The sequence below is a fragment of the Canis lupus genome, chromosome 20, assembly GCF_011100685.1.
Source record: "Canis lupus familiaris isolate Mischka breed German Shepherd chromosome 20, alternate assembly UU_Cfam_GSD_1.0, whole genome shotgun sequence".
In the NCBI taxonomy this organism is placed as follows: domain Eukaryota; kingdom Metazoa; phylum Chordata; class Mammalia; order Carnivora; family Canidae; genus Canis; species Canis lupus.
Window position 1 is genome coordinate 47,084,476 of NC_049241.1, and position 26,938 is coordinate 47,111,413.

Sequence of the window (26,938 nt, forward strand, 5' to 3'; positions counted from 1 at the left end):
TCGGGAAGGGCCCCAGGGAAGCACTCGGCCAACTCTCAATCTCATTATGGTTATATCAACTTTGGAGACCTCCGGGATTGGTCCTTAAACCCCTCCATCTGGAAGGCACACAGGGTGGCACACAGGTGCACGAACACACGCACACGCACATACACACGCGGGGCCGGTGGGGGAGAGGGGATCGCACCAGCCTTGGGGCTTTTTAAGCAATCCTCTAAGTGCTGAGTGTCCCAAACGTGTATCACGAGGCCAGAACTCTCTCCGGAAGTCAAGAGCTGCCTATCCAACTGCCCACCTGACATCGCCAACGCCCTCTGGCCCACACTGACAGTGCTGATCTCATCGCCTCCCCCCCCCCCAAAAAAAGCCCTCACTCTCTTAAGCATCCTCCATCTTAAGGTGTCACTTCTCTTTGCAGGTGCTCAACACCCAAACTTGGGGTCCCCCTTTTCTCCCAAATCCACAAAGTACCAGCAAACCTGCCAGCGCTACCCTCATAAAGCGATCAGTCATCAGAATCCAAACACTTGTCTTTACAGCCCCCAGTTTCCTTGGAGCCACTGTCATCTCTCACCTGGACAAATCTGGTCACCCCATCTGATCTCCCTAGTCTCATCCTAGGGAGAGTCTCTATTCAACATAGCAAACAAAGACTGTATGACAAATCTTGTCGCTCCTCTATCCAGAATCCTCCATGGCTCCCTATGTCTGTCACAATAAAAATCAGTGGACTCCAAGGTTCTGTGGGACCAGCTCCCATCCCCTCCCCGCCCTTATCTCCTTCCATGCTCCTCCTCCAGCCACACTGGTCTCTTCAATGCCCCCTCAACACCCCAAGCTTGTTCCCTACTTTAGGGCCTTTGCACCGTATCCCTCTACCTCAAATACTCTTCCCCTAAATATCCACATGGCTCTTGCCCTCTCCTACGTGAAGTCTTTGTTGAAATGACCCCTTCTCGGTAAGGACTTCACTGACCATCTAGCAGTTGCTCCCCCCACCAGCATTACAGAACATCCCCCCACACACAGTTACCCAGCTCAGTTTTTTCATAGCACTTATCACTTCTCTCACATGGGCCAATGCAGTCACCCCATCTGGCCTCCCTGGTGCGACCCTTGCTTTCCCACTTAGCAGCCAAAAGAATACTATAAGGACCAAAGGACAAATCTGTCCCTCTGCCCAGAACCCTCCCATGGCTCCCCATTTCTGTCACAATAAAAGTCAAAATCCTCCAAGACCCCATGTGAATTTACTTATTTATTTGTTTATTTATTATCCATCATCTGTTAACACTCCCCCACCCCGGCAACAAATGTCAATTATATAAGGCCTCAAATACGGCCTGGCTCACAGCAGATGCTCAATAAATATTTGATGAATTAATACAATTATTGTAGACACTGCCACCGCCCCATCTCCTGTATCATTATGTCGGGGACCATGCTGTCTTCAGTTCCCCCAGCCAAAGGCGTGGGAATCAAGCTTACCTCCTCCCTCACCTCAGCCTCTGTGGCTTGATAGTCCCGCCTGGGACCTCAGTCTCTCTCTTCCCCAGATTTCCAGTCCCCAGTGCGCCCCCACTTCCAAGCCACCTCCCTGCCAGCCCACATTTGACCATGCCCCCCTGCTCCCATGCCCTCTGCAGCTCCCTATTGCCCTGAGTGTAATGCCCTGAAGTGAGATGTGGCCTCTACTTTCTGGCAGTTGGCCCCTGACCAACTTTCCTCCATTCTGCCCCCTTTTCCAGAACCAGTCACCCCAGGGTGATGTTCCTCAAGAACTCCATGCTCTCCTTCCCCTGGGGACATTGGCAGATGCAGTTCCTCCTGCCTGACATGCTCTCCTCTCCCTTGTCACCACTCAGCTTGTACCCTCACTTCAGCATCCCAGAAGCTCTCCCTGAGCCACCCCCTGTTGTGTTTGCAGAGCACCAAGGGCCTCTCTTTTGGGGCGCTTGTCATGATTATAAATAAAAATACATATGAAATATTTGTTCAACTTCTGTCCCCTGTTCTCCTGAGGGCAGGATTTGAGCCCCGGCCGCGGCCCTGGCCCAGTGCCAACAAACAATTAATACGTGGTCTGCTGACGAGATAAATGTATGCACAAAGTGTCCCAAAAAGCTTGAGTTTATGTCTGAGGGCGAACGGCTTCCCAGCCTCCTGGCCCATAGCTTCCCTCACATGCCTCCCAACTTCCCCGGGGACCTTCGTTTCCTTGCTGGGCTCGAAGGGAAGCATCTGGCGGGGCTAGGGGGTGGACGCTGGGGGGACGTCTGCATCCCTTGGTTTTGTTCTACAAAAATCAGAACACTCAGCAAAGGGCCTCACAGCCAGGGAAAAGGGCAGAGGGTTGTGAAGGAGGGTCTAGGTTTACAAAACAACAACAGAAGCATACATCCGAGCCCTGGGCTGCAGCCTGGTGCCAGAGGAGTTCACCCACAGCAGCTGGGAGCCTCAGGAAGGTGATGCCCTGCCCGGGTTCAAGGCTCTAACTTCGGGCTCCAGCTCCCAAGTCTTCATCTTGGAAGCCAGCCGGGACCCACAGAGGGGAACGATCCTGAATCCCAGAGGCCTTAGGGGTCGGGTCTCAAGTCCTGGAATCCCCCTCCAGCAGGAGAGCGGGAAGGGCGCTCAGGGGACTGGACCTGGACCTCAAGGGGCGGGACCGGGTCGCCGGGAGGCGGAGCCTTGCCGCGAGGGGCACGGCTGGTACCACCGGGCTTCTCCCCAGAGGAGCCGAACCTGAACTTCGAGGGGCGTGGTTTCTGCCCTCAGGACCTTGGGGGCGGGGCCTGGGCCCTCGGGGGCGGGGCCTGGGCCTCTGTGGGCGGCGCCGGCGCTCAGGCCCGCGGAGGCAGCGGCTCCACGTTGAGCCAGATGCCGCTCTCCGTGCGCAGGATGAGCTCGGGCTTCCGCCGCACCTTGCGCGTTCGGTCCACACTCAGGCGGAAACGCAGCAGCGTCAGCGCCACGGCCACGCGCATCTCGGCCATGGCAAAGCTCTGTCCGATGCAGTTCCTAGAGGAAGGGGGACGGGGGCGGGGCTCAGGCCTGGAAGCGGGGAGTCCCCGCGTAAAGGACCTCCCGCTCTGAGCCTCAGTTCCCTCATCTGTAAAATGGGGGCAGTGGCGTCATAGAGTCCTTGGGAGCACATACGCCCAGAACTCAGGGCCTGGCACAACAGTAGCTGCTCAACACCCAGGGATACTATCGCAGAGTCTGATTTGGGGGAATCCTGGTGCATTGGAAGCATGAACTGGGTGCTGGGTTGGCAGAAAGCACATCTGGGTGGGAGGTGGTCTCTGCCCCTGATCTGCACATCCCTGACTTTCCGCCGGCCTCAGCGCTCCTCCTACGCTTGGCTTGGACTGGGGGAAAGAGAATTACCTTGGTCCTGCAGAGAAAGGCACATAGGCCAGTGGGGAGCGCTGCTGTGGGTTGTCCGGATCAAACCGATAGGGGTTGTACACCTAGACAGGATTCGCCTGCGGGTGAGTCTGGGGGCTTGGCCCAACCATCCCAGCTTAGCCCCCACCCTACAGCTGGACAGAGAGAACCTCGCTACTATCCAGCCACACTCTCTTCTTTCCGTTGTTCAAGCATGCCAGGCTCATTACAACCACAGGGCCTTTGTACTTCCTGTGGAACAGGCTTCTCCAGGCTCTTCACACTCTTCAGGTCTCGGCTTAAATATCTCTTCCTCCACAAGGCCTTTCTTCACCATTTAAGCTAAAGTGCCCCCCACCGCACTCCAGTTTATATTTCCTTTGTACCCATATCAATATCCACGATGATAGCTTTTGCTTATTTTCTTCCCCTGAACTTCACTATGAGCTCCATGAGGGCAAAGACAGTGCCCACCATAGAGGCTGGCACACAGTAGGCTTTCAATAATATCTGTAGACCTGATGAATCAACAGTGAGTGAGTAGGTGGGGCAGGGGCACTCAAGCTCTGCATTCAACCAGGCCATCTGTATCCCTGGGGAGCAGGGTAGGGAGGCCTCACCTCCCCCCAGGACTCCCCTTCTGAGAAGGAAGAAGCTGAGGGAAGGGAGAATTGAGGCAGGGGCTCACCTTGGAGTCAGGCCACACTGTGGGGTTGTGGTGGGTCCCATAGATGCTGACCAGGCAGATAATTCCTGTGGGGAAGGTGGGGTCAGTAGGGCCAGTGGCGCTGAGGGGAACCAGGGCCTTCTCTGAAGACCTCCTCCTCCCTCCCTTGCTCTTCCTGGAGCCATGCTGTTCCCATGAGCCAACTGCTACCCTTTCTTGCCCATCCTTCTCTGAAAAACTCTGCTGCTATGTCCACTCTCCCTGCTGCTCCATAAAAGTTCCCCATAACCTTCTTTCTAGCTGTCATGCTGGCCACACAGGGATTTTCTTATTCACATACCTGACACTGTTCCTCCTCAGCTCAAATACCTCCCATGGTTCCCTACTGTCCTGAAGATCAAGTTCAAGTGCCTCAACCCAGCATTCCAAATCTTTCACTACCTGTACCCTGAGACTCTGCTCCATAAACATGCTCTCTTTCACTTCCAACCTCCAAGGCTCACATCTCATGTTTCCTCTTCCAAGCAGCCCTCCCTGCATTTCACCCCAGATAAAGTCATCACTCTATTTTGGGCTGTTCCAGCCCATCTTTAGCCCATCTTTGACCCCACACGACTGGGAATGTCTATGCTCTGCTGTGTCTCCCTCAGACTAGGTGGTACTCAAGGCCTGGTTCTGGGAACAAGGCCTCTCTAGATCTCCAGCATCCCTTGGGCTTAGTGTCCAAGGGATATCTGGCAACTGAATGAAACCATCTTTCCCCTACCTGAGCCCTCACAGGGCCCACCTTGCCATACCCACTGTTGTCTTTCCACCTGGACTCACCCATCTCAGTCTCCCCATTACACAACTGGGTCTCCTCCCTCATCCCAGAAGCCACACAGAGAGACACCCAATCTACAGGGAGGGTGCACCTGGGGCAGGCATGACCAGGCTCCCATAGGAAGCAGAGAAGCCCAGTGACTTGAAGGACATAACGGGCACCTTTGGGGATGATGCGCCCATCTGGAAGCTTGATGTCCTCCGTGCAGCGGCGGGAAACCAAGGTCACTGGCGGGAACTGGCGTAGGCTCTCCTTGATGCACATGGTGGTGAAGGGCAGCTGGGTCAGGTCATCCCTGGGGAGCATAGAACATGGAATGTGGGTGACTTCAGGCCAGACCACAGCAACACTCACTTCCTCAAACAGGCACACACACACACACACACACACACACACAAGCACACACATGCATTCAGGAGCAACGTGCAGGAAACCAGTCTAGGGTCTCAGACTTGTCCCATGCACATATCACTAATCCTCAGCATGCAAAATATCTGACCCCCAACCAATCAGAGCAGCACCCACAGGCTTCTGCACACCCAGCATTAACCCTTTAACTGATGAATTATGTGGCAGTCAGGGAATAGCTGGGAGTGGTGCCAGGATAGTCAGGGGACCCAGGGCAGCAGTAGTTTACCAGCCTGTATGAATCAATTTCAATATTTAAAAACCCATACATTCTCTCCTATGCTATTAACTTTTTTTCATTGTATTCCAGGGTCCCAATTTGGATTAATTAGAATCCTTGGTCCATGATCTGGATCATTTTCTTTCTCTTTCAAAAAAACATTATATCGCTATGGTAAAGGGCAAATGGCACGCCTGGCATAAAAGTACCCATAACCTAAACACCACTGGGAAAACAGAAGAGTTATTAAATTCTAGCTAGACCCATCTCCTGCCCAGTCCTCAGAACCTGAGCCATCTTCTGCCTTCATTAAAAAGGCAAATTCACAAGGAGTTGAAGATACGATGGCACCCCACTGAGTGTCTCTCCCAGACATCAAAATCTAAAAGGTGAACACACTGAACAGAAAAGAGCTTTCTCGCTGTCCGATGCTATTTAAATGCTGTTTTCTTTTAGTCATCCAGAATCAGCTCTACATGGCACACATCTGAAGTAAATTGGATTATTGTTCCTGACTCTTCACTCTCCTCCCACCTCCATGTTTGAATTACATACCCCATGCACTTTGCATGCGATTCTGCAGTGCCTTCTACTTAGGTGAGTGGAATGTATGCCCTGCCCCATTTGTGGTTGACATGGACATGTGACTTGCTTTAGCTAATTGGAATGTTACAATGCAAGCAGAGGTTTTAAACTGTGGCTCTTTGTGCTTCTGGAATCTGCCTTGAGAAGAATGTGCCCAGGGTAGCTGCTGGTTCAAGGAGAACGAGGACACATGTGGAACAGACCTGAACCCACACATCTGTTTGGATACTACCTTATTCAACAACACCCAGCAGTAGCAAGAGTAATATACAGGTAAGAGCAAGAAATACGTGCAGATCAGAGCAAGAAATAAAGGCAAGCAAGCTCTAGACTCAACCTGCCTCCCATGACCCCCCTGACCCCAAACCAACCACTCCAACTCCTCCAGCTCCCGGCCTTTCATGACTTCTTGGATCTCCTCTCGGCACTTCTCCTGGTACTCTGGATACTTGGCCAAGTTGAATAGCACCCATGAGAGCCCACTAGACGTTGTGTCATGACCTGGAGGTAGAGGAGGAACTCAAGTGGAGGCTGTCTAAAGACAGAGAAGATGTGATTTTCAGACAATGGGATCCCTCCTGGCCTCCCCCAGCCTCACCCCACATCCTCACCTTCAAACATAAAGGTGTCCGCCTCAGCTCGGATGTCCTCATCTGACAGCTCCCTCCCATCTTCATCCTGGAGTGAGTGGGAGAGGATGTTCAGCCCACTTCATCCCACCTTCCACATCCTAGGGCTTCTCTAAAGTCAAGATATCTGCCCCTCTCTCAAGCCAAGCTGCAGGGGTAAGGACTCCAGGCAGATAGAGGTAGGCAACTTGTCTAAGAAAGATGGAAAGTGCGAGGAAGAGTCAAAGATGAATAGAATAAGGGAGTTTGTATTTCTTGAGTAGCTACTGACACCATGCAGCCTGCTGGATGCCCAACAATGATCTGAGATCACGTCTCATGACTGCCATGTCATAAATGGGGAAGGGAAGGCTCAGAGGGAAGAGTCAGATACTAAGGTCAAGCATCCACTAAGCAGCAGGGCCAGAACTGAAACCCAGGACTGTTTGAATCCAGAACCCAAGCACTTCTCAGAAATTCCACAGAAGCAATCTCTGCAAGCGTCACGTTTCTTCAAAGTCCTGTTATTTCATCATGGTAAGTACAGTGGGCAAAACTGTGTCTCCCCCCATACCCGCCACCATCAAGAATTCTTATGGTGAAGTCTTAACCCCCACAGGGCCTCAGAATGTGACCATATTTGGAGACAGGGCCTTTAGAGACTTAATTAAATTATAATGAGGTCCTTAAATTAAATTATAATGAGGTCCCTAGGGTGGGCCCTAGTCCAACATGACTGGTGCCCTTAGAAGAGGAATTTTACACAGAGACACAGAGAGAAGACAAAGCGAAGATATATGAGAAGGTGCCATCTACAAGCTAGGGAGAGAGGCCTCAGAAAAACCAATCCTGTCAGTGCCTTTGACCTCAGACTTCTAGCTTCCAGAACCTCGAGAAAATTAATTTCTGTGGTTTAACTCACCCAATCTAAGGTAGCCCTAGCAAACTAATACAGTAAGTCTTAACGTGTGCTGCATCGGCCCGCATCCCAGATCTATGTTACTTTGGATGTGGATCATTTTACATTCACCAAGGGGCCGTCCTGGGCAGGGCTCCACCCTTCAGGGTCCAGCCTCACCCGGGCCAGGAGCAGCACATCAATGAAGTCCAAGGTCTTGCCCTGCTTGCCCTTCAGCCAGGTCTCAGCCCCCTGCTGGCGGAGTGCCTGCCGCCGCTCCTGGATGACCTCCGTGGTAAAGCGGTGTACGGTGTCACAGGCCTGCCGGAAACGCCGCCCATCTGCTGTGAGGTAGTAGATGAAGTCTATATGGTGATGCAGGCGATACTGGCGCCGGACCACCAGGGCACTCAGCTCAATGATGGCCGAGATGTAATCGCTCATCTTCCTGTTGGGGAGATAGGGGGAAGAAGAACATGGGCCTAGCCCTTAACACAAGCTGCTTCTCCCCGTGGATAGGTGACGGAGAGAGGCCCTGTATAGATGATATTGTCTTAGTTTCTTGTATTCTTTATGCTGTGCCATCTGGGGCCTTGCTAACTGGAGAGACACTGCCCCTCCCAGAACTAACTAGTTCTTAGAGACAGCCAATGATTCATCCAAGAGCATGCTTCATATCAAAACCAAACAATCCAGATCCTTCCTTTACACTGAAATTTATCACACTGACCCTCTATCACCAGGCCTTAATCACCCCAGGGACAGGTACCAACACCTAGGGACAGCCCTGTATCCTCCAGGGCCCTCTAAAATTATTCAAAGTAGCCAATCCTAAGCCTGCACTCTGCCATACTGCTCCTTCCTACAGAAACCACAAAAAAAAAAAAAAAAAAAAAAAAAAAAGACTCCTGCCACACTTTCTCCTGACTGACACTGATGCTTCCCGGGGTAGTCCTGAGTGGTGTGGCACGCCCCCTCCTCTTGGAAACTATAAGTAACAAACTAATTTTTTAATGCCAATCATGTGATCTGTTAGCCTCATACCTAAATAGAACCAAAATCCAGGTACATTTTAAAACAGGCCCAAAGGATTAGGACTTCCAAACAGATGTAGCCTATAAAGAATAATAATAATGCCTACAAAGCCACAGAATGGGAGAACTCCTGTTCCTGGTGATAAACTTGTATCTAAAACATATAAAGAGCTCTCAAAACACAATAATAGACATATAACCCAATTTAAAAATAGGCAAAGCATATGAAGATGTATCTCCAAAGAAGATATACAAATGGCCAAACAGCACATGAAAAGATACTTCACAGCACTAGCCACTAGGGAAATGCAAATCAAAACCACAATGAGATACCACTTCAAAAAAAAAAAAAAAAGATACCACTTCAACTACTTCCCAACTAGGAATAGCTAGAATTAAAAAGACAGATAATAATAAGTGTTGGCAAGGGTGTGGAGAAATTGGAGTCCTCACATACTGTGCAGGTAGGAATATAAAATGATGCATACTTTGGGGAAAATGTCTGACAGTTCCTCAAAGGCTAAGCAAAGAATTATCACATAACCCAGCAATTCCACTCCTAGGTACAGACCTTAAAAGAATTAAAAACATGTGTTCACACAAACACTGATACATGAATGTTTACATAATAGCCAAAAAGTGGAAACAACCCAGATGTCCATCAACAGATGAGTGGATAAACAAAATGTGGTGTATATGGTAAATGGACTATTACTCAGCAACCTAAAAAATGAAATTGACACAGGCTACAGCATGGATGAATCTTGAAAACATTATGCTGAGTGAACAAAACTAGACACAAAAGTCTGTATCATTCCATCAATATGAAATTTCCATGATAGACAAATCTGTGGAGACCGGTGGAAGATGTGTGATTGCCTATACTGGGAGAAGTGGGAATAGGGGTGAGTGATAAAATGTATAGGGCATGTTTTGGGTGAAAATATTTTAAAATTGATTATGGTGATGGTTATACAACTACGTGAATATACTAGAAACTATGTTGCTAACTAGAGAAACTAGAAATTATGTTTCTAGTATATTTACATAGTTGTCTATTTTAAACAGGGGGTGAATCATATGATATGTGAACTACATCTCAGTAAACCTGTTATTAAAAACACACAATGATAATTCTAGGGGCATCTGGGTGGCACACCTGGTTAAGCATCCAACTCTTGGTTTTGGCTCAGGTCCTGATCTCGGAGTCATGAAATCAAGCCCCACATCAGGTTCTACACTCAGCACATAGTCTGCTTAAGATTCTCTCTCCTTTTCCCTCTGACCCTCCATCCCCCACCCTGTATGTGCCTACTCTTTCTCTCTCTCTCTTTCTCTCTCTCCCTATCTTTCTCTCAAATAAATAAAAATTTTAATGAAAAAAATAGGGGATCCCTGGATGGCTCAGCAGTTTAGCGCCTGCCTTTGGCCCAGGGCATGATCCTGTAGTCCCGGAATCAAGTCCCACATCAGGCTCCCTGCATGGAGCCTGCTTCTCCCTCTGCCTGTGTCTCTACCTCTCTCTCTCTCTCTCTCTCTCTCTCTGTGTGTGTGTGTGTGTGTGTATCTCATGAATAAATAAGTAAAATCTTTAAAAAAATAAAAAATTTTAAAAATTAAAAAAAATCCCTGGACAAGTGTGCAAGGGGCTGTCCTTGGTCCTGAAGTATGCTTGTTTTCATATATTTGTCACAGACTGTCATTTTCTTGTTTATTTATTTGTACACGGTTACTGCCTTTCTTCCCACCATGTAAGTTCCAGAGGAGCAAGACCTTGTCTATTTTGTTGACCACTGTATTCATAGTGCCTAGTCCAGGAGTGGTGGTTAGTAGGCACTCAGTAAATATTTTTGGATTAATTAATTAACCAATCACTAAGGCCATCCCCACCTTACCCAACTGAAGCATAACCCTACAAGCCCCAGAGTAACAAAGTCAGCAGCTTACTACTAAGGACCTACTATGTGCTACAAACTTGCCACCATTTATGATGTCTCTTTTTCCTTTTATCCCCACCTAGATCATAAATTCCAAGGGGAAAAAAAAAACTCCAAGGGGAATAAGACTGGGGCTTAGTCTGTTGCTCACCACCATATATCCAGTAGCTACCATAGTATCAGACATATCCAGTATAGGACTGGGGCTTAAACTGTGGAAGGAGCCTCGGTGTCCATCGAAAGTGAATGGATAAAGAAGATGTGGTTTATGTATACAATGGAATATTACTCAGCCATTAGAAACGACAAATACCCACCATTTGCTTTAACGTGGATGGAACTGGAGGGTATTATGCTGAGTGAAATAAGTCAATCGGAGAAGGACAAACATTATATGTTCTCATTCATTTGGGGAATATAAATAATAGTGAAAGGGAATATAAGGGAAGGGAGAAGAAGTGTGTGGGAAATATCAGAAAGGGAGACAGAACATAAAGACTCCTAACTCTGGGAAACGAACTAGGGGTGGTGGAAGGGGAGGAGGGTGGGCGGTGGGGGTGACTGGGTGACAGGCACCGAGGGGGGCACTTGACGGGATGAGCACTGGGTGTTATTCTGTATGTTGGCAAATTGAACACCAATAAAAAATAAATTTATTATAAAAAAAAAGACTGGGGCTTAGTCTGTTGCTCACCACCATATATCCAGGAGCTACCATAGTATCAGGCACAGAGTAGGTACACAACAAACATCTGATGAATGAATGAATGAACCAGAACAATGGTTATCTTATTCACTCATTCAACAAATATTCACTGGGCATCTGTGTGCCAGGCCAGTGTGACATCATTTTATTCCTTTTTTTTTTTTTTTTTTTTTTTTTGAAGCACAAAGTGCTATTTGTTTAGAGTATGAGCAGGGAGGAGGGGCAAATGGAGAGAAGCAGAGAGAATCTCAAGTAGGCTCTGCAAGCACAGAGCCCAACATGAGGCTTGATCCCACAACCCTGAGATAATGACCCAGATCAAAATCAAGAGTTGGAAGCTTAACCAACTGAGCCACCCAAGCACCCCAATATCATTTTATTTTTAAAACACCTCAGAGAGTCAAGGATTGTCATCCTTGTTTTATTAAAAAATGACACTGAGACTCAGAAAGTGGGGAGACACTTTCCAAAGGCCAAACTACTCTTCATGGAACAATGAAGGAAACTAGCATTTATAAAGCACCTACTATATGCAAAACCATCAACCTACATTATCTCAATATTCACACGATGGCTAAGGGGAAGGAACTGGGATTCCATTTTCAGATAAGAAGATAAGCTCAGAGAGATGATGTCCATTTTCAGGAATACACAGCCTGTCAGTGGCAGAGCACCAATAGCCCAGGGATGCCCAACAACTGAGAGTTTCCTTTCTTCTCCCACCACCTTGCCCTAGAACAACTGGCTCTATCTTCCCCAGGGAAGCTACACTCACTCCTGGCAGTTGCTGTTGTAGCTGAAGACACATTTCTGAAGACTGTCCAGGGTCATGAGGCTAACATGCTCAAACATGTCAAGGGAGATGACTGAGCCCTGTGCCAGGCGCCGCCATTTACCCTGGAAGAAAAGGATACATGGCAAATTGACATGGAGATCACAGACTTTAAGCCAGGCTAACAATGACCCAGCTGCCCACTCACTACAACCCCACTTTATAGGGTAAAGGAAGTGAAGCTTCCTGACATTGCCCAGCTTACCCATGAGCTGGAGCCCAGACCAGTCTCACTCCTAGGATACCCTCTTCCCAAATAACCTTGAGACTCACATGCATGATGTCTGTGCACTGGTTAAAGATCTTCATGTAGGGTTTCAGGATGTCAAAGTGGAAGGCAGGTGTCAGCAAGCGGCGGTGCCGGCTCCACTTGTCACCTTTGCTCAGCAGCAGCCCATCCCCTGGGCCCAGAAGACTAAGATTAGGGGCCTCTCCTATTACTCTGAAATACTACAAGAAACCCCAGGCCCCACCGCGTCTTCCCTGAAACCTCAGCCCCAGGTATTCAGTTGTACACTCACCAAGCCAAGGTTTCAGAAATCCATAGAAAAGGTCATCCTTGGGGGCAATGGCAGCTGTGGAGTGAGAAGAGGTGATGATGACTCAAAACAGTTAGAGTTCTAACACTTGACCTCTGCTTATGACCTCCTTGGGCCTCCTCTCTGAGCTCTGACATCAGCCTCATCACTCCAGTCCATCCTCCATACCTGCCCCAGAAAGATCCCTGTAACCTGCTGAACTGAACATGAGCCTCCCATGGCTCCCTATCATCCTGATAAAAAATTTCAAGCTCAGGCTAAGACTGAAGACCCTGCCCATCTTGCCCCTATATGCCTCTCCTACCTCACCTATCAACATATACCCAATAACCCCCACATGCTGGCCCTACTTCCAAACCTTTGTCCAGGCTATGCTCTCCATCCAGAATGGCCCTCTTCACCCTAATCACCCCTCTTTTCTGCCAACTCAGGCCATTTGAATTATACCTCCTGTGTTCTCAGTCTGCCCTGTACTCTAGTCCCGGGAGGTCTTATCAGATGCTAGATCTGACCATGTCCCTTCCTACTCACACCCATTAGCCAAAACCACCAACTGTTTAGCCCATTTTCAAAGCCATGAATGATCTACTTCAGTCCAGCCCTTTCAGAACACCTCTATCCTCCATTTTCTACATGTTCAATGTTCTAACATCACAGGATTTTCTCATCTCCTTGAAAAAGTCTCATTCTTTCTTTGTTCCAGGTCTCTCAACCACATGCACTCTCTGCCTCAAACACTCTTCCCTCATCCATCAAGTCTCTATTTGGATGCCATCCCTCCTCCACCAATTCCTCTGTATTGTATCTATCCAGTTACTGGCCCCTTGAGAGAAAGCACCATGTTGATCACTGATACACTGGTGCTAAATGATGTTTTTATAGAGAGGGAGAAAGGAGGGAGGAACAGAGGGAGAGGGAAAGAAAACCTCTTTTTTTAAGGTTTTATTTATATATTGAGGGGGGCAGAGGAAGAAGGACAAGTAGACTCCGCACTGAACACAGAGCCCAACATGAGGCTTGATCCCACAATCCTGAGATCATGACCTGAGCTAAAATCAAGAGTCAAATACTTAACCAACTGAGCCACCTAGGCACCCCTGGTGCTAAATAAACTTTTATTGAATGAACCAACCAAAGGATGAATGAATGCAAAAATGGATGGACAGATGGATGGATGGGTGAGTGAGTGAATTCCCTTTCTACATGTTGAACAGAGTTGGGACAGAATGGGCCAGGACCCAGGAAGGAAGTACCTGAAACTCAAGTGATGTCACTTTTATCTGAGATGTGACTCAGCCACCTACACACACACTACCTAGGAATTGGCCAATTGTGCACACAGTCATATGTCCACTCATCCTCCTATTTAGAACATCTCTTCTGCTATCTTCCTGTACCCAACCCATGCTGGGGACCAGGAATGGCTCAGGTCCACACCCTGCCTGGAGGAGCATCGGGTGGGGTGAGAAAGGGAAGCAGAAGCATGCCATGCAATTATCAAGAAGGTAGAAAGTGTGCCAGAAGCAAAGGAAGGCACAGAGAAAGGGCTGCTGGAAGTCACGGCTGGCTTCCAGGAAGAGGCAGCATTGGAGAAGAAGGAGAAAGTCTAGTGACTCCTTTCTTCTCTGAGAACTGGACTTCAGCCTACGCCCCTTGAGGGTCTTTTCCTTTGCTCTCCCATCCTCAAGTCCCTATCCCACTCCAAATCTGACCATCGATTCCAGGAGAGGCTGTGTCCGGGCTGCCTTCCTCACCAGTGTCCCTTTCAGTGAAGAGGGAATATAATCTACTCTGGAGGAGTTCATGTAAGAAAAGGCCCCACCCTATGCCCAGCAGGAAGAACCCTATCACTGTGGTTGAGAGCTTGGCCTCTGGGCAGGTCAGGTCTGGGTCCAAACCCCAGCCCTACCATTAACCCCTTGTATAAACTTGGGCATGATAGCCCTCTGTCCCTCCATTTCCTCATTTGCCAGAGGAGAAACCAAACAATCCTGCCTGTCTTGTGGCATCCCTACAAAAACTCAATGAGCTAATATGTTCCTGGCACACGGCAGGTGCTCATTAAATATTTGTACACATAAATGAATAATTAACCAACTGCTGGCTATTTTTATGACTATGATTATAATTATTGGTCACTGGTATCAAGAACTTGTGAGATGAGTATCTGCATCTCCAGCCCCCAGCAAAGCCCCTACCATGAAAAATAAATGCCTAGCCATTGAGGAAAGCAGTTTAGTGATTCATTAAAAAGTTAAATGTAGAATTTCCATATGGCCCTGCATTTCTATGCCTTGGTATCTCCCCAAGAGAAATGAAAATATACATCCATGCTGAAATTTGTACATGTGTGTTCATAGCATGATTTGGAATGTCCAAAATGTAGAAACAACCCAAATGTCAGCCAGTGGAGGAGTGGATAAACAAAAGTGGTATATCCATATATCCAGACACCCAGACTAGGGATTATCACTCAGCCTTCAAGAGGAATAAGGTCCCAGTAATCACTACACTGTGGATGAATGAATGAATCTCCAGGACAGGCAAAGCCACAGAGATGGAAAAGAAATTGGTACGTACCAGGAGCTGGGGAGAGGGGGGAATGGGGAGTAACACTTAATAGGTTCAGGCTATTTTATGGAGCCATGAAAAATATTGAAACTAGAGAGAGCCAAGGTTGCACAACATTGTGGACACTCGAAATACCTTACAGTTTAAAATTGTATACTTTAAAATGGTTAATTACATGTTATGTGAACCTCAACTCCATCCAAAATGAAGGTAGAAAGACAAGCTATAATTATATGCCTATATATCATGTTTTATCCCCTATAAAGCATCTTCATTTCCTTTCTCCCATTTAATGCTCTCTATCTCTCTTACCCAATATAAGATGAAGACAGAAGTCCAAGAGGACCCATGCCTTCTCAGGATCCATGGGCTGTGTGGGCTTAGGCCCCATGCAGTAGGGAAGGGGGCTCACAGCTTGGGGGCCAGGCCTGTCTGCCCTAACTCACAGCCACACCCTCCCTGTCTAGAGCCCCCCACCTGTCCCCCAGTGGGAGAGGCATGGATGTCCTGCCCATCCTGAGGGAGGGGAGGGGAGAGCAGAGGCAGAGGCTTGAGCATCTGCTATGCACCCAGGCCACACTGGGGGCTCTACTTACTATTCTTTGGGGTCTCACAACCATGTAGGACAGTACTGAGGAAACTGAGGCTCTTAAGAGTAGTGGGGCTGGGGGAGGAGAAGGAGGAGGAGAAAGAAAGAAAAACAGGATATGAGAAAGGCAGGAGAGAACAAACCCTCATGAGTGCCTACCCACATCATACGCAGCCCTCACAACCACCCCATTTTACAGAGCAGAAACGGTCCCTGCGAGGCTAGCTCAATTGCTCGGTCACACAGCAAATATGGCTCTAGCCAAGAATCCAAGCCCAGCCCATCCAAGTCCTGACCCAGGGCTCTTCCCACAACTTGGTGCCCATCCCTTAGAAGAGTCACCTTTCCCAGGGTCTAGATTTCCCCCTCTGTGCAGTGGGGTGGGCATCCCCTCACAAATACAATAATGGTGAGAAAGGAAAGAATGGCAGTCCCTTCCTCTTCCATGGCTGTAGGGTGGCACCTTGAAGGTGGTTTCTAGACACAGGGTTTATAGAGGCCCAAGCTGGGGCCAGAGATCCTAAAATTCCTGGAGGTCTTTCATTCCTCCCTCCTCTCTCAAATGCCCCTGATGCCTCTGGAGGTGCCCAATTCCATGCAAGGCCATGCTACAGATCCAAACTCCCATGAGGCAGACAGGGCTGGATGCAGACACGCTCAGCCCTAGAGGTTTAGGGCTGACCACGGAAAAGCCCAGAGGAAAAACCTATGATCTGTCTGGAGGATCTCGGAGGTCTTCCTGGAGAAGAGGTCATGGGATCTGGATGTTAAAGGTTGAATAAGTGCTTGACAAGCACATCTGGGAGTCCTATACCTTGGGGTAGATGTGGACAGACAAGAAAGAAGCAACCTTTCTACATCTCCTTTTCCACCAATCAGGGGCAGCCCAAGTGAAGCCAGGAGATCCACAGTGGGAATGTGAGAACCTAAATGATGGCGCTGCCATGGCTTAGAACTAAACAGCAACCACTTAACAAAATCCTAGGCAAACAATTATCTATCGGAACATGTTTGGCACTGACTTCCAGGTGGGTAGACATCCTCTCAAGTTTCCTAGGACTCTTTGATATGGTCCACCTTTTCCCAGGCTATTCCCACTATCTGTATTACCATGGCTGCTCTGGTGAACTCCTATTCACCCTTCAAATCCCTACTCAAAAGGCTCTTCCCCTGGATCACCTGTGTGCCTAGAAGCCCAGGCGAGCTCTGGGAGTTAAGGGGTTATCCATCACTCAAAGTCCCAGCACACCTACCTGAGGCACCCACTAGAGGCTTGATATAGTCAGGGTGCACCAGAACCAACAGTGGCAGGACGGGTCCGATCCACACCAGGATCACGTGGTGCATGTTGTCCAGAACCTTCTTCTCATCTTGGAGTCCCGTCTCATTTGGAAGATACTGGGGGAGGTCGGGGGGATAGGGAAAGATAGTGAGGAAGAGCCCAGCCCCAGCTTCCCCCAGCCTTTCCGTTTCACCATCTCCCCTGTCCTCAAAACAAGCCCAGAAGAGCTAGCTGGATGATTGGCTGTATGAAGGGGGCATCTGGCTGAACCTCTACTCCCTCATCTGAGAAGTGGAGCTGGGGGGGCGGGGGGGAGGCGTGTAAATCAACTCTGGCTGAGGGCAGCTGAGAAAATTGATGAATTAACAAAATGAGAGAGCCCCGGCACAAGACACATGGCTGGTGTTCAAGAAATAAAAACAGTAACAGTGAGCACGATAATAATGACTGGCATTTATTGAGTACGTGCTCTGTTAGGAATAAAATGGTACTGGTATTGTTATCTTTCACACATATATGGGCTCACGGTGTTAGGTGCTGCTATGGGCATTTTTTATACACCTTCAACCCACACAAGTATTGATGACATAGTTCCTACTATTTTCCCCATTTTTCTTAGAAAGGTCAAAGGATTTGTCTGAAGTTATAGGTGAGTAAGTGATGGTCTTAATTTGGGCTTCCCCAGAAGCAGATCTTGAGACAAGGGTTCTAGGGCAAGTAGTTCGTGTAGAGGGTGATCCCCAAAAACATGGGTAGGGGACTAGGGAATGTGAGACAGGGAGGGAAGGCAGCCAGTAAAAGGGGAGTTTCCAAGGGAGTCATGGCCACAGGCAACTCAGTGCCCAGTCTTCCTGGGGACTTTGAAGGGGACACAAATCTCACAGTCAATCCACCAGAGGATGAGCTGGGGTGTTTATACACCAAATCCTACAATCTCATAGTCACTGGCTAGGGTCACTCCTGGGGCATTAACTCTCAAGCTCACCCTGCACAGTGCTAGAGAAAGCCCTAGAATGCAGGGGCTGGCAGCTGGAGGTCAGGTCATCACATCCAGAAATGGGCCAGAAGGATACAGGCAGGCACCGGCATCATCTGCCACAAAGCCAGGACTTGAGCCACCCAGCTCCAAAATGTCTGCTTTTAACAAAAACACAAGGCAGAAGTACTTCAGGCCATTGTGAGAAGGATCTGAGCTCAAATCTGCTCTCAGCAGCTATGTGACCTTGGGCAAGTCACTCAACCTCTCCGAGCTCCAAAGATCAAATCCATCACATTGGGAAGATCCATCCCTATTCCACAGGCTGTGAGAATTAGGGGAGAGCTCAGATATTAAGGGGCCTAACCCAGTGCCTGGTCAAATGCAAGGCCCAGCAATTGCCAATTGAAAGAATAAATGAATGAGTGAACAAGCCAACAGATGACTTCTCTTTGGCTCCCGTGTCTCCTTCTCAATCGGGTTCAGCCCTGGGAGACCATGGCCTCACCCAGAACTCATGGCCCTAGGTGGCAGGCTAGACCCATAGGGTCAATGTTGGACTTCAAAACTGGCCCTGGCCAACTGTTTGGGGCATCAGGACCTGGCCACTACCTCTGGAACCACCAGTAAAGCCAGATGGCTTCTCAAAGAGTACGAGCTGGATATGGGGCATGACAAATGAGTCAAAGTTCATCTAACTGAGAAGGATATTTGGGGTGGAGGACACAGTTCCAGCAAAGGCCATGGAGGTGGGAAGTCAGAGCCTGGTTATAGGAACAGGAAGTCATTCTGCAGGACTAGATGTGAGTAGGGTGGGAGTCAGAGTCTAAAGGGGATTGAATACTAGCTGAGGAGCTGACACTTTCTCTGGATAGCAGTGGGGAGCCATAGAGGGTATGTGGGTAGAAGAGGGATGTGGTTGGTTTCAAGAATCCTGCTGGGGCCAGGATGGGGGACAGACTGAAGGCAGGAGCCCAGGGAGGATGCTGGACCATGGTCCCGGCAGGAAGGATGAGGCCGGAGCAGGGTCAGGAGGCAAAAGGAAGAGAGAAGATTCAGGCACAAACAGGCAAAACTTGGTGAGTACTGGCCCCAGGGGAGTCACTCCAAAAGACACATAAAATGGTCTTTGAGCTACTGAGTGGAAATGTGTCTCCTGCTTCTTCTGAGACACTTCCTCCAAGTAATATCTAAAACTTTTGCGGGGGGTGGGAGTGAATGGGTGACGGGCACTGGGGGTTATTCTGTATGTTAGTAAATTGAACACCAATAAAAAATAAATTAAAAAAAAATAAATAAAACTTTTCTAGAATCACTTGATACTTCCAGTCTCTGCAGGACCCAGGAGCTAAGCACCTCCACCACCGCGTGGCAGGCTCAGTGCCCAGTGTGCCACAAACATGGCTTCAAGAATCCTCAAAACAATCTCATGAGGTTATTAGGAACAATCATATTCCCCACATTGCAGATGGGGAAATTGAGACATGGGTAGGTGAAGTAATCTGCTCAAGGTCACATGGCAGGAAAGGGCAGAGATGGGCATCAAGCCCACATGGATGGGATGACCAGTGCCCTTGAACTGCCTCTCCAAAGTCCACCTCTGCACTCAGCATGAGGCCTGAACCAGAAAGGTCTCCACAGCTGTCCCTCAGTTTCATTTAGGCCTGGAAGGGAGACCAGGTGAGTGCCATAGGCAGTTAGGGGCTGGCCTGTAGGACCCCAAAAGCCTCAGTGCCCTCAGGGGTCTTCTGGCTTCCTTCTGCTCTCTGAAGCCCTTTTAGAAAAGTGCGAGCTTTGTCATCCAGAAACAAGAGGCAGGAGAGGGTACAGAGCAGGGATTCTGGAGCCAGATGGCCTGGGTTTGAACCTCAACTCTTCCACTATGAGCTGTGTGACGTAGGGCCAGGTACTTAATGGTTCTGTGTCATAAAAGCCTCAGGAGCAAAATGGGGATAGTCATGGGAACTACCTCCTAGCACTGTCAAGAGGACTGTGTTAGTATTTTTAAAGCTCCTGACATAATGCTTAGCACCCTTATGTGAAATAAGAAATGAAAGACAAGAGAATGGGAGGTTGCAAACACACTGGGGCTGGGGCGGAGCAACAATATCTACAGGAGTCCCCCCACCCCGCCCTGGGTCACAGAACCTGATGACTTTCCCAGGCAACTTTTCACCTGTTGCTACGGTAATTGCCTGAAATTATAGAGAAAACCTTAGAGTCAGCTCTGCCTCCTCCCAGCTGTGTGGCCTCAGGTAAACTGCTTGCCCTCTCTGAGCTTCAATCACACTCCAATCCTGTAAAATGGGTCTGTTTCATGGCTCCAACCCAGATTCCTGGGGGATGGAGGAAGCCTTCAGGCCCGTCATCCTTGCTGAGTCCCTGGGACCTGCCCAGCCCACCTGCCCAGCCACACACACACCATGCCTAGGTGGCCCAGCAGCCAGTTGCGCCGGGGCGGCTGGGGGAAGCAGCTCAGGCGGCGGCAGGTGATGTAGAAGCGCCAGCAGAACCTCAGGAACTGCATCAGCAGGCGGAAGCTGAAGAAGAGCAGGGAGAGGAGGAGCATAGACACAGCATACAAGCGGAACGCGGTCTTCTCCATTCCCAGGAGGTGCAGCAGGTGTTCTGTGATGGGCAGCATCCTGGGGGGACACACGGGATGGGGGTCAGTGCGAGAAGGAACCACTCTCTGGCCATGTGTGCACCATACACGAGAGGACCTGTGGAGTCAAGCAGAGTGTACCTGGCACACAGTAGGTGCTCAATACACAGGAGAACCAGACACCAAGGAAACCCCTCAACCCTCCCCCAGCAGTGACCTTCGGCTAGCTGGCCAGATGGATGCACTGTTCCACGTGCCATCAGTTTTGACTTTGCAGGGCATCCCTCCTGGCTTCTCTGCCCATGCGTGGCTGGCCAGAGTGTTGGAAAATTTAAACATACACACACGTTGAAAGCAGCTCTCAACCAATGACTGATAAATAATGCTAGATAGACACCTTCTCCCTGTGGTGCAATGACCCTGAGATGTGGGTTCCACACCCACCACCAGGGTTCCCCAGTGGGATTAAACTCCAGCTGCCCGCCATAGAAACTTTCTCCCTGAACACACAGGGGTTAGGGGTGCCAACCCACTGTGGCACAGTCAAAATTCCATGTATAACTTTTGACTCCCCCAAAATTTAACTCCTACTAGCCTACTGTTGCCTGGAAGCCTTACTGATAACATAAACAGCCAATTAACATATATTTTGTAGGTTATATGTATTATATATTATATTCTTACAGCAAAGTCAGCTGGAGGAAAAAATTTGAAAAAAATCATAAGAAAAAGAAAATCCATTTATGGTGCTGCACTGTAAAAATTCTGCATGGAAGTGGACTCGTGCAGTTTAAACCTGTGTTATTCACAGGTCAACTGTGTACAATTCAGTGGCATCTAGCATATCCACGGTGTCATGCAACCGCCACCTCTATCTAGCTCCAAATTTTTTTCATTGCCCCGAAAGGAAATCCCACCCCAATTAGCAGTAATTCCTCATTTGCCTGTACATTCAACCCCTGGCAACCATGATTCTTCTTTCTTTCTTTCTTTCTTTCTTCTCTTTCTTCCTTCCTTCCTTCCTTCCTTCCTTCCTTTCTTCCTTCCTTCCTTCCTTCCTTCCTTCCTTCCTTCCTTCCTTCCTTCCTTCCTTCCTTCCTTTCAAGTAGGCTCCATGCCCAGTGCAGAGCCTGTTATGGGGCTTGAACTTACAACCCTGAGATCAAGATCTGAGCTGAGACCAAGAGTCGGACACTTAACCAACTGAGCCACCCAGTCACCCCTAATCTGTTTTCTGACTCTATAGATAATTTATTTCATATAAATGGGCTCATATACTCTGTGACCTTTTGTGTCAGGCTTCTTTCACCCAGCATGGTATGTTCAAGGTTCATCCATGTCGTCGTGTGTATCATATCTTCATTTCTTGCATTCCTGGGTAATATTCCCATTGTAAGGATATATCACAATTTGTTTATCCATTCATCTGTTGATGAAAATCTGAGCTGTTCCCACCTCTGCCTATTGTGAAATGTGCAACTATGAACGTGCATGTACAAGTACTTGTTAGAGTCCCTGTTTTCGATTCTTTGGGGTTCACTTCCTTTTCCCTTACTGGTATGTTCTGTGATCACTTCCCAAATAAGCTCCCAGCACTCAAATCCTTGTCCAAGGGTCAGCTTTTGAAGGAACCCAAACAAAGTGGGTAGGTAACAATGATATTAATAATGCAGTGACCAGGTATGGAGCATTACAATACACTGTGCGCCACACTCAGGGATGTGCGTGCCTCATTTTATGGAATCTTAAAGTGGTCTTTGGACTTGGGTCTTACATTCTCTCCATATTCTAGACAACTGAATCTCTCAGTTCCTCTAACTCAAGGGAGATGGGAGGTGGTAGAGGTCCCCTGAGCTCCCACCAAAGGCCAAACTCAATCACTTTGAGGGCTCACAAACCTCAGACGATGCCAAGGAGACTCCTGAAAATGGATGGATCCTGCCCTCATCTCTCCTTTCCCCTCAGTCCAAACAGCCAAGGGCTTCCTCTGTTCCCACCTCCTGGGATAACACAGCTAGTAGAACCCTGCACTCCAGGTCCTCACCTGAGTCCCCAGTCCCCACCCACTCCTGCCCATGGTTCCCACCCCTAGGGGTTCAGACCCACTGGCTCTTCCATCAGCCAATGCCCAACTCTATCCCCTATATAGAAGATGTGAAGTTTCTATGGGTTACTGCATCCTAGGAAAACAGCTAGGTAGTCATCACCAAATTTGGAGAACCCATTGGGACGATCTGACTTACATTATAAGTCATGCGGATCACATGACCACTCATTAGGATGGCTACTGTCAAGAAAGGAGACAACAAGAGTTGGCAAGCATGCAAAGAAAGCTTGAACCCTTGGAAATATAAAATGGTGCCACTTTGCTGTGGAAAAGTATGATTGTTCCTTAAAATATTAAACATAGAATCATCATATGATCCAGCAATCCCATTTCTTGGTAGATCCCCAAAAGAATTGAAAGCAGGGACTCAGATATTTTCACAACCATGTTCATAGCAGCTTTAGTCACAATAACCAAAAGGTGGAAACAAGCCAAGTGCCCTTTGGCAGATGAAAAGAGAGACATAACGCGGTCCATCCATACAAGGGAATACTATTCAGCCATAGAAAGGAAATTCTGATGCCTGGTACAACACGGATGAACTTTGAGAACATTATAGGGTCTTTAAAGAAAAATTTTAAGATTTTATTTATTCATTCATGAGAGACACAGAGAAAGGGGCAGAGACACAGGCAGAGGGAGAAGCAGGCTCCAAGCAGGGAGCCTGATGTGAGACTCAGTCCCAGGACCCCAGGATCACAACCTGAGCCAAAGGCAGACATTAAATCACTGAGCTTCCTGGGTGCCCCTTGAGAACATTATGTTAAGTGAAATAAGAGACACTCATAAGAGATAAAATAAATTCTATGTGATCCCACTTATAAGAGGTCCCTAGAGGAGTCAGAGTCACAGAAACAGGAAGTAGGTGGTGGGTGCCAGGGGCTGGGGGGGGGATTTCACGGGGGAGTTAGTGTTTAATAAATAGGGACAGGGTTTTAATTGAAGATGAAAAGGTTCTGGAGATGAAAGGTGGTGATGGCTGCACAACGGTGTGAATGTACTTAATACCACTGAACTGTACACTTAAAATGGTTATGATGATAAATGTTATGTGTATTTTACCACAATTAAAAATCAGGGTTTTTTTAAGATTTATCTTTTTATTGGAGGGGGAGGGGCACAGGGAGAAGAGAGAGAGACTCCCAAGCAGACTCTGCCCTGAGCATGGAACCTGATGTGGGACCCAATCCCACAACCCTGAGATCATGACCTGAACTGAAACCAAGAGTTGGGCACTTAACTGACTGAGCCACCGAGGTGGTCCCAAAAAAATCTTTTTAAAAAAGGTGGACTAGTGTAGGCGATATGCCCTCTGGAAGGGGTGTAGGTGGCGGAGAGAGCAAATAACCTCCCCAAAATGAAGCACAGAGAGCTCCAAGTAGCAAGTCCCAGGCCAAAGGTCATGGGCAGCTCCAGGTGACACTCACCAGGGCGTGGCTGTGGATATTCGTTTCTTTACCAATTTGACAGAGGACAGTGATTCTCCCCCCAGCAACGCCAGGGAAGGCGGCTAGTGACTACGACAAAGAATCGTGACCTTCCTCTAAATGCTCTCACGTGCCAGGCCTCTCACCAAGTGTTCCACCTGCATTTCTTTATCATTCAGTTGGCAAATTGTTTTCGAACCCCTCCTATGTGTGTGACTCTGTTCTGGGCATGGGGATGTAGTGGGGATGTAGTGGGAATGAGCAGAACACACACGGTCTACCCTTAGGAGGGGTGGCCACCAATAGACATTGGATAGAATGCCGTGTAAACACTAAGTGTCTTGAAGGAGGTAAAACGGGGACGACGGTGGCTGAATAGGCTCCAGCCCAAAGGTATCAGGTCTCTGGAACCTGAGAACGTGACCTTCTATGGCAAAGTCTTTGCAAATGGTTAAGGGCAAAGAGATGAGAAGAATATCCTGGATAGTCTAGGTTGGTCCCAACTGGAATGACAAATGTCCTTATAAGAGAGACTCAGAGGGATGGGGCTCCTGGGTGGCTCAGTTAGGTTAAGCATCCCCGACTCTTGATTTTGGCTCAGGTCATCATGAGACTGAGTCCCGCATAGGGCTCCACACTCAGCAGGGAGTCTGCTTGGGATTCTCTCCCTCTGCCTCTCCCCTCGCACTCGCACGTGCAAAACAGAAGGGCACAGGGAGATTCGCCACACTGAAGAGGCTGTGTAAAGACAGAGGAGACACGAGGGATGCGGCCACCAGCCACGGAACGCTGGAGCTACCAGAAGCTGCAAGAGGCAGGAAACAGACTCTGCCCTAGAGCCTTCAGAGGTAGCAGAGCCCTGCTGACACCTGGATTTCGGACTTCTGGCCTCCAGAACTATGAGATCATAAACATGTGCTGATTTAAGCCACCCAGTTCACGGTAAATTGTTACAGTGGCCACAGGAAATTCATACACAGCATAAGAGGATACAGACCAATCCTTTTAGAATAGGTGGTCTGGGAGGGTTTCTCTAGGGGAGGGCTAGCTGTGTGGACACCTGAGTTTCTTATTAAGCGCACATGTGTACACACACATGTAACTGGGTTCTATCTAATCCTGACTCCACAGATTGGCTGTGTGGCCCAGGCCTCAGTTTCCCTATCTGCAACTGGAAGTGACTGTAAAAGATGATTTGGGGATCCACCCCAGTGTGGTCTTTTCCTGTGTGTGGCCCGGGGTTGAGGGGGGGTGTCACCGTTTGGGCAGGCTCAAGACTTCTGGGTCATCTCTAATCCCTGGGCCATCTGACTGCAGTCTGGCTGCCACCCCAGCCACCACAGTCACCTTTCTGAAGGTCTGTCACTCCCCTGCTCTAATACCCTCCATGGCTCCCCACTGTCCTCAGTCTGGCATCCAGAGCCCTTCAGGAGCTGACCCCTGCCCTCCTCCAGCCATAAAGACCCCCCTTCACAGGGTTTTTTGGACTCCTTCACCCAATGTGTAAATGTTGAAGTTCCTTAGAGCTGGTCCAAGTCATCCCTTCCTCTCCCTCTGTGTATACACCTTGGGATCTCACCCCTTCCAATGGCTTTTGTGACCTTTGCCTCCTGTGTCTCAACAATGCTCCTGATAGGTCCCGCCACCTCCGGGGTGTCCCCCAGGGGCATATCCCAGACCCTCATATTCACCTCACCTCCTTCCTCCCCCTCTCCCTACACCTAATCTGTTGTCAGGTCCTGCCAGTAGTCTGTCCTAAATATCTTTCACATCCATTCACTTTTCTCCATCCCATCACCCCAATCTGTGTCAGGCCAGTGATGCAGTAGCCTCCTAGCATTGGTCTCCCTGGTTTCCTTCTGCCCCCCACCCACCCACCTAGCAGTCTACCTTCCACCCAGCAGCCAAAGGCATCTTCCTAAAATTAAATCAGATCATAACCTTCCATTGTTCAGAATCCTCCCATGGCTCCCCATTACCCTGAACACAATTCAGGTTCCTTCCCACGGACTATAATGCCCTGTGTGCCTGGCCCCTGTGGGACCCTTCCAACCCTCTCCCACCACTCTCTCCCTTGCTCAATCAACTCCAGCCAATCTGGTCACAGGCCAAGTTCATTCTCCCTTCAGAGCCTTTGCACATGCTATTCCCTCCACCTGGCATGTCCTTCCCCCAGGTCTACCCACGAGGGGCTCCTCCTCATCTTCCAGGCCTACCTCTGTGTGGAGGTTTCACCCCACAATCAGCCACTTCCTTTATTGAGTACCGTCTGTTTGCAGTGGCTCTCTGGGTCATTTCTTTCATCCTCCCAGTAGCCCCTATAGGCAACAGGGGGGTCTTCTGAGTCGAGTCACGGCAAGAACCTCTACCCCCACCCAGAAAAGTCCCAGCTGATTTCCCTACAATGGAAATGTCTTCCAAAACCATTGAATTGCAACAAGAGAAAGCACCAGTCCTCAAAGAAAGGAGCCTGCTCCAGGTGAGTGGGTGCACAAGAGGGCCAGGCTGGGGAGTTCTAAAGTACCATTCCCACCCCCACCCCGTGCCAGATGTGGACTGTGGCTTTTCCCAGGACAAAACACACTCCAAGCAGAAAGAACACACACTGAAGATCCCCAACTGGCTGTCACCCTGAGAGGCTCCGTCTTCTCATCTACAAAATGGTAACAATAGTAATAAGTCCATCTGATGCTCATAGGAGGATCCCAATAAATTGGGAAAGTTAAGTCTTCTA

At 48.8% G+C, this 26,938-nt stretch overlaps 1 protein-coding gene across 2 annotated transcripts in view; it reads right to left on the reverse strand.

Annotated features, from left to right (window-relative positions):
* Positions 1–1,238: 1,238 nt before the first annotated feature.
* The window catches only part of CYP4F22 (cytochrome P450 family 4 subfamily F member 22), a 69,060-nt gene continuing 43,360 nt past the window's right edge, over positions 1,239–26,938 (reverse strand). Inside the window, exons 2-13 of one of the 2 annotated variants that reach the window (XM_038567008.1) lie at positions 20,488–20,710; positions 17,061–17,205; positions 12,630–12,683; positions 12,382–12,509; positions 12,052–12,173; positions 7,780–8,047; positions 6,705–6,771; positions 6,465–6,594; positions 5,042–5,175; positions 4,079–4,143; positions 3,391–3,473; positions 1,239–3,021 (exon numbers count right to left, since the gene is read on the reverse strand). In XM_038567008.1, coding sequence (XP_038422936.1) covers positions 2,844–3,021; positions 3,391–3,473; positions 4,079–4,143; positions 5,042–5,175; positions 6,465–6,594; positions 6,705–6,771; positions 7,780–8,047; positions 12,052–12,173; positions 12,382–12,509; positions 12,630–12,683; positions 17,061–17,205; positions 20,488–20,709 — 1,596 coding nt within the window. In that variant the 5' untranslated portion in view covers position 20,710 and the 3' untranslated portion in view covers positions 1,239–2,843. The remainder of the gene's footprint in view (positions 3,022–3,390; positions 3,474–4,078; positions 4,144–5,041; positions 5,176–6,464; positions 6,595–6,704; positions 6,772–7,779; positions 8,048–12,051; positions 12,174–12,381; positions 12,510–12,629; positions 12,684–17,060; positions 17,206–20,487; positions 20,711–26,938) is intronic. The other variant, XM_038567007.1, reaches the window with a different exon arrangement.